The sequence below is a fragment of the Tenrec ecaudatus genome, chromosome 10 (genome assembly GCF_050624435.1).
Source record: "Tenrec ecaudatus isolate mTenEca1 chromosome 10, mTenEca1.hap1, whole genome shotgun sequence".
In the NCBI taxonomy this organism is placed as follows: Eukaryota; Metazoa; Chordata; class Mammalia; order Afrosoricida; family Tenrecidae; genus Tenrec; species Tenrec ecaudatus.
Genome location: NC_134539.1, coordinates 30,446,483 through 30,454,047, shown reverse-complemented (window position 1 = coordinate 30,454,047; position 7,565 = coordinate 30,446,483). Strand labels below are relative to the sequence as shown.

At 49.7% G+C, this 7,565-nt stretch overlaps 1 protein-coding gene across 1 annotated transcript in view; it reads right to left on the bottom strand.

The window, feature by feature from the left end:
* Positions 1-5,771: 5,771 nt before the first annotated feature.
* ACO1 (aconitase 1) overlaps positions 5,772-7,565 on the bottom strand; it is a 61,681-nt gene continuing 59,887 nt past the window's right edge. Inside the window, exon 21 of the mRNA XM_075560011.1 lies at positions 5,772-6,614. Coding sequence (XP_075416126.1) covers positions 6,486-6,614 — 129 coding nt within the window. The 3' untranslated portion in view covers positions 5,772-6,485. The remainder of the gene's footprint in view (positions 6,615-7,565) is intronic.

The following is a 7,565-nucleotide window of genomic DNA, read 5'->3' as shown; positions in this document are numbered from 1 at the left end:
ATATATATACACCATAAGTGAGGGGGCTCCAGAAAGTTCCTGGAAAATAGATTAAGAAGATAATGGATAGTTTTCCCCATGAACTTTGTGAATTCCTCACGTGTATGTGTGTGCATGTATACATTCTCTGGCACTTTTGTATGGTCAGTCAGAAACCCTTGCTACGAGTGTACCAGCTCATACATGCGTGGGTGCACCCCAAGCGACGTGTCTCAGGTCAGTGGTGGCTACAGACAAGTTCTCTAGGTCCCATTATGATGCTTTCAGAAAATGTGCAATTAAACTGGATTCACAATGACCCAGGCAGAGGAAGTTGGGGGGAAATGGGGAGCTAACAAGAAAGAAGGAAATGTTCTGAAATTGATTATGGTGATGACTGCACAACTGTTCTCAATATGATTGAACAATTGAATTGTACATGAAATATAGCCCAATCACTTTCACTCACTGCTATCGAGGTGTGATGCCCAAGCATAGTAATGGGATTCTGTAGTGACAAGGTAGAATTGCCCCCTTGAGTTTCCAAGACTATAACTGTGTACAGGCACAGAGAGCCCCATTTTCTCCCGGGGAGCAGCTGGTGGCTTTGTGGACTGCAGCCCAGTGCGTAGGCACTACCCGCCCTGGGCTCCCTGTTTGCCAATACAATGGCTTTCAAAAAGTCCACCCAAAACAGTGGCTGGACACATGGAGGTCAGTTGGACCATTTAATTCATGACAAAGGTCAACTTGGAAGGTTGTGGCAACTGTTTTCAGTATACAAAAAAGGGCAGTCTCGATGTGTTTTCCCAAAGAACATGGGGGGATCGCCGGAGCTTAATGGGGAAGAAGTGTTAAGATAACGGCCAATCGTATTGGGAAGCTTTACCCTGACCACCCTACAGCTCTGCCCCTTTAGATCCCTCTCGGTGCCCCTAAGCCAAAGAACCCTATGTCAAAGGGCACAATGTGAATCCCAAGGATGCCCAAACCATCATTCTGACGTGGTGCAAATCCAAGAATGCAGAAACCGCCATTAGAAGTGTAGAGATCTAGAGAGGATATGTTGAGACACTGTAACTTCACATTATGATACTTTTTAGTAAAGGTTTTATTTTTTTGTAGCAATATACTTTCTGACTCACACACACAATTGCTACGTATACTCATGTAGCATGGTAACCTAAAAACTACAGTGGACAGCTGCTAGTATGACTGATTTCATATTTCATGGAAGTTTATCTTTTATTGTTTGTTCGGGTGTGCTAGATTGTAATTTAAGGACCTTCCTAAAATAGATTCAGATAGCTTCTGATTCACTAGGATCACCAGTGTGGTTCACATACACCTCCAAACATCTTCTAATGGCAATTGTTCAGTGATGGGATAGGGGTTGCTTCTGGTCAGTTTAGTTGCTATATAAAGACCTCTCTGAAGAAGCAGGCTTCATTTTACGGAGCATGGATGACCACCGAACCCACTTTAAGTGGCACCTACGTACATCTGAAGGTGATACGTAGCGTGGGAAGTCCCTTTCCTCCAAGAAAAGTCCATTTCCAAAGAGCAGCCCAGGAGGAGCCAGCCGCCCAGGCTGCCCACATCAGGCCTGAGTGCCACACTCACCCCACTGCGAGCTGATGCGCCACCCAGGGCTGAGAAACTGGCGCGTTATAGAACTTCTCCTCAGCTAGCTAAGCTTTCTTTCCCCTGTGAACAAGGACAACTCTATCCTGACTGTAAATGCTGAATCCTATAGAAAACGTGTGTTTAGTGAAGAGTGGTCACTGCTAATCTTAGTGAGACACAGAGATGGGTTATTTTTGCTGACTTGTTAATGGATTTTTTTTTCTCATTTGAGTTTTTTATGAGAGAGTCTTCTTGTGTGTGATTGCCTTTGGTTCCTGACTCCAGGCGATCCACTTCCGTGGGGTTTCATGAGGGTTTGTTAACCTTCTGTAGTTATGGTTGCATCTCTCAAATGGAGATCGGCCAGCCAATGAGAACCGAACTGTTTCACTACATCGTACAAAGAAATGACTAATTTCAGTAAGTCTTTGTGGTGGTTCTATAATCTGGCAACTTGAGGAAGGGGTGGAGTCTAGCCTGTTAATCAAATGACCTCACTTGGAGGCATGATGAAGATAATGGCTCACTGGAGCCAGACACTCTCTCTGCTACACATTCCCATGGACAAGCCGCATGGAGCTATGCTGATGGAGCCAGAGCCCCAGAGCTGGAGAAGCCACGTGGAGACCCATGCCAGCATTGAGCTGCTTCCACTGCCACTGGATCCACAAAACTTCTACCGACTGGCCCGTGATTTTCCTGCATTCAGCATCATTGCGTGTACCGCGTGAGTCTAAAGAATTTATGGACTAGTATTGGACATATGGGCTAATAGTTAATGGACATGAACTGGGATGGGCTGTTTTCTCAATATACAACTGCTCTTTTATATAAAACTTTTTTTTAATACACACACGGGTCTCCCTGGGTTTGTTTCTCTAGTCTACCCAGACAAACACAGTCTTCCTTTACTATGTAGGCTTTGCTTTTAGGAGTATAAAAATTATACTTTAAAACTATTGAGTATCATGATATACTTTGTTCGTAATAATTAGGCTGTCAGGTTGAACAACAAAAAACCCCAAGGGTATTCAATTCTATTTGTGGTTACGGCACTTAACAATTTCCCCAGAAAGCAACCAGTGGAACCGTGGGTCCCTAAGTGCCCGTGGGAAACTCCACGCTGCCCTGACAGGACTCTGACAGGCAGCTGTGCCGGCAAACGGGGCTTTCCATCCAGCGGCCTACGGACCTCCTGATACATTGTTACCCTAGGAAGACACTTTAAGACCAAAAACGTTTGACTCTTAGTCCAGGCCTGCCAGCAGCCATATCTTCTGGCCCATGGCATTGACCAGGATGACGAAGCCATTCGTTGGTCTTCCTGTCCCTCTTCCTCCCCCCTTTCTTTTAACCCAGTGTTTGTGTTCTAACGTCATAACTGAGATGCCCACTGAGATGACGCTCCATAGAAGATCTCACACACATACCTCTTCCCCACCTGGGTGAAGGCAGTCTCCTCCTCAGAGATGTGTGTGCATTAAACGAGTTAGTTAACTCACTGTAGACATGAGTGCCTGTCTCCCCAGGAGGGATCAGGCAGTACTGGATGTAGAAAAGCATTAAGACAGAGGAGACCGGCATCCCACAGAGAGGAAGGGTGGCCTGGGACCCATGTGCAGTGCAGGCTTAGTCTGCAGAGTAAGAGGACCAGGCCTTCTTGAGGAACAAGGAGTCCTTGTGTTGCAGACAAGGAGGTGACATTGGCAACACGCTTGATTAACGAAAAGGGGCGGGGCGGGGGTACTGGGGACAGTCGAGGGAGGGTCCAGAGGTGCCTCGGTGCTACTTCCCCATGACTGAAATGTGGGGGGCCAGGGCAGTTCCCTAGATGCTCAGTAAGGGAGAGCTAAGGGAGTGAGAGTCATCTCCCCCGCCTGCCTTGGTGTTTGGATGCTGTGACTGATCAGATTTGAGGTTCACAAGTGTTTTGGGTACAACTGGGTTCCCTGGCATGGCATAGTGGTTACATATTGGCTGCGAGGTCAGCAGTTCAAAACCAACCCCTGCTCCATGGCAGACAGGGCTTCTCTGCCCCTAAACAGTCGCAAACTCACAGGGGTAGTTCTGCCCTGTCTGATAGGGCCCCTCGGGCAGAGTGTGAGTTAGATCCCAAAGATTTGGAGCTAGGGATGCTAAATAAACTGTCCTGGTCAGCAGTTCAAACTCACTTGTCTGCTCCCATATCAGTGGGACACCCTACAGCCTCGGACACCCTGGGGAGCAGGTCTACTCTCTGCTATAGGGTCACTATGAGCCAGAGGTGACTCAATAGCAGCCGGGAGGTTTGTCTGGTGAAAGAGGCAGGATTAGATCCAATTGTTTAATCACCAGGCCACAATCCTCAAGTGTTCTATGAGATTAAGGATTCATTATAAGGGAACTCATTTATAAGCTTCAATATGCCCTGAAATTAAAATCAATGGTAAACTACAGCAACTCAATCCAGACAAGACTATTCATGACCCAGACTCCTCAGGAATGAAGGTCTGGTCACCCCAGCAGGCAAAGAACTCCGACCAGCTGAGATGCTGGCTGAGGGCAAAGGGAGTCCAGAATGGGTAGTGGAGAAGGTAGTTATCAGTTATGACCACATGATCAATTGCAAAGGTGAGGTCTGTAATTGTCAGTATTTCTTCATTATATGTATTTATCACGCATCCTTCTCTTGCTCATGTCAACTACACCAGATGCAAAGAGGGTCAGTGTCTTCATTTGTATGTATGCTAGCTGTATGATGTTGGATGCAAGTCAGGTTTCACTAGTGCCTGGAGGTTATGTGTGGGTAAAATGTGTACAAGTGCCAACTTGATAAGGGGTGGACTGTGATAGGTTTTTTAATGTCAACATGGCACCTGTAAGAAGATATGGGTGGAGTTTAGCCTGTCAATCAGGTTTAGCCTGATGACCTCCCTTGGAGGTGTGACCACGATATATAGCTCTCTGGAGGCCAGCTTCTCTCTCCTTGGTGGTCGGATCAGTGTGCTGTTTAATGCAGCTGCCCGGCCTCATCACGTGTGCTGTGTGGTACTCTGCGCCATCTTGCTGAGCCAACCCAGGGCTGCACTGCTGTGCCGGGCTCTTCCATGCTGTGGCGCCACTCCCCCTGCTGTGTCTGCTGCCAGGGGCTGACTCCGCTCATCTTGCCACCACTGTAGACACCATACCTCCAGGCAGCCACCTCACATCGCTACACTGCAAGTCTCCACTACGACCTGCTTCACCACTACACTGTGCCTACTCGCTTCTGCCACCCTTCGCCACCTCTTCTTCCTACTGTCTGCTTCCTTGGCCTTGAGCTGCAGCCACGTGTGTTTGAAAGACCTTCAGTCTATTAACTGATCCAGGAAAGTGAGTCAGACTGAGCTAATTTGCTTTTATATTCTTTCTCACTATATAAACCGATCCACTTAGATATATAAATAAAATCCCGAGTGTCCTGGTTTTGCTTCTCATCAGAACTCTGCCTAATACAATGAGAATGAGCAGTTGAATTTTAACCTGAACTCCTGCCATCTAGAGGATGGATTTCAATGCAGAGAGCCCTGCTAGGACAGAACAGAGCTGCCCTGTAGGTTTCCGAGGCTAAAAATCTCTACTGGAGCAGAAGCCTAAACACTCCCCCATGGAGCAGCGAATGGGTTTGAACTGCTGCCCATGCAGTTAGTAGCCCAATGCCAAACACACTGTCCCACCGGGCACCTTCAGATCTTTAGGAATGACACTGTTAAAAGTTATGATCTATCTACTCACCATTATTGCTACTTCTACTTCCTCCTCTGCTCTCCAAGCAGGGCACAGAACAGACTAGTTCTGCAACACTGCTGTTGAGTACTGATGTCATTATAAACCAGGAACACCTGGAGGTCCACCAGGTTTCCAGAAGCTGTGGCCTAGGACTTCGTTTGTCCTGTTGTTTCTGTTAGTTGCTTAGAGCCACCTTTCATGGAAGCCATTCTCACCACTGGTGCTATTGCTGAGCCCATCACTGCAGCCCTGTGCCACTTACCCTGCCAGAGGATCGCCCCCTTTTCCGCGGAACCCCCACTTCTCCAAGCACGACGTCCTCCAGCAGTTGTCCCTGCTTAAGGAAGTGCCCAAAGTAAGCCCAAGCGAGGGCCACGCCCGGAGCAGAAGTCAATTCCAAAGCCAACGACACGTTTTCCTTGAAAATAGATTTAATCTTATTCAAATTTAGAAAGGTCCTGTGTCTCCCTCCCAGACCACGAGCCGACAAAGGGGCTTCTCTGGAAAAATGAAAAATCTCCTGAAGAAAAGTTTCCGAAGGGTTCTGTTACGGAACACTTTGCATTTCTTTTTGATGCTGATTTATCGAAAAGTATAGGTTAAAAAAATCATCAACGCTGCTGGTCAGGCGCATGTGGTGTTCCTATCCCTCACGGGATGGGGCGGCGGGGAGGGCGCAAAAATCACAATCAGTGCTCTGATCTGAAGGGTGAAGAGGCTCTTGTCTAGCCAGGTCAGATAACACGGGTGCAACTGCAGAGCAGAATGACCTGCGAGGGTCACGTGTCACCGAGCAGAGGGCGGGCAGAACAGAGCATCTGAGAAGGTGAGTGTCCTTCAACAGGACGTTCCAGGCCTGGGGAGAGAAGTCAACATCCTGTGAGCAGTTAACCGCACCCCCCGGCTCCATTCTCGCTTCCTGGCCGCGCGATCCTTCCGACCACCCTAGCCCCTGAGAGTCTAGAAGAGAGAAAAAGATGAGAAAAAGAAGGGAGGACGCAGACTCTTCTGAGTGTGTGCCTGGATGAATGGCAGCTCACTGCTCCGTCCTTGGAGGTGGGGCGGCGCCTTCTCCTCCAGGGGCTCCGTGGGCTGGGGCGCTGCTTCCTCCTGGGGAGCGGAGTGCGGCTCTCCTAGGAACCGAGGGTCTCCTTGGCCATCTTGCGGATCATGTAGTTGAGGATGCCCCCGTTGTGGAAGTAAGTGAGCTCCACGTCGGTGTCAAACCTCATGACAGCCTGGAAGGTCTTCCCGCCGTCCAGCTGTGGGGACAAAGCGGCGGAGAAGAATCACTGAGGGAGGGGCGAGAGCACTGCCAGAGGCGACTGCCCAGCGCCTAGCTTGCTGCTCTGAGAGTGGCCCGCATGCATGCTGCCAGCGCCTGGCCACAGGCTGGTTTCTGACGCGGCCTGGCCTGCTCGCTCCAAACCAGGTGCCCAGGAGGCTGAAGTCATGTCAACTTTGAGAGACTGAGTGTAAGTGGTGGAGCCAAGAGGCCCCTGAGGACTGGGCACAGCTGCTCAGCGCAGCAGCTCCTCTGGACATTTGGCATGCAATTTTCAAAACCAGTGCTGGAGGATTTTCTATGGGTAGAAATGTCTTGGGACAGGAAAACTAGACCGCATGGCCACTATAGTCTATTCCAACCCTACAGGACATGACAGAACTGCCCCATGGATTTCTAAGACTGTAAACTGTTAAACCCTGATCTTTCTTGAGCCCCTAGAGTGGCTGGTGGTTTCCCACTGCTGACTGGTTAACCGCCCAGTGTGCTGTCATGACGCCACCAGGAGAGGTCAGTCCCCGGAGAAGGCACCGTCCTGGGTAGAGGAGGGGCAGTGAAGAGGAAGGGCTCCACCAGATGGACTGACAGTGGTTGCAACAGCGGGCTCAGGGGAATGACTGGCAGGCTGGCCCGGCGCAGACGCCTGTCCTTCTCTTGCACAAAGAGTGGCCCTGAGTTGGAACTCCCTCGCTGGGTCCTAACAACGTGACAATGTGCAGCCATCTGCACGTTCCCCAGGTGTCCCGCCTAGGACACAGACCTTGGCACGTGTCCCTGCCGTGGTGGCTCAGTCACCCGTGGGACATCGGTGCTGGTCACTTCATCCTGACCTTGCCTAGACATCTGCACGGGGCTAATCAAAGCCGTGGGGCGTCGGCTACTCACCTTCTCCAGGTGAAAGAGTGGTGCTAGGGAAGGTGGAAATGTG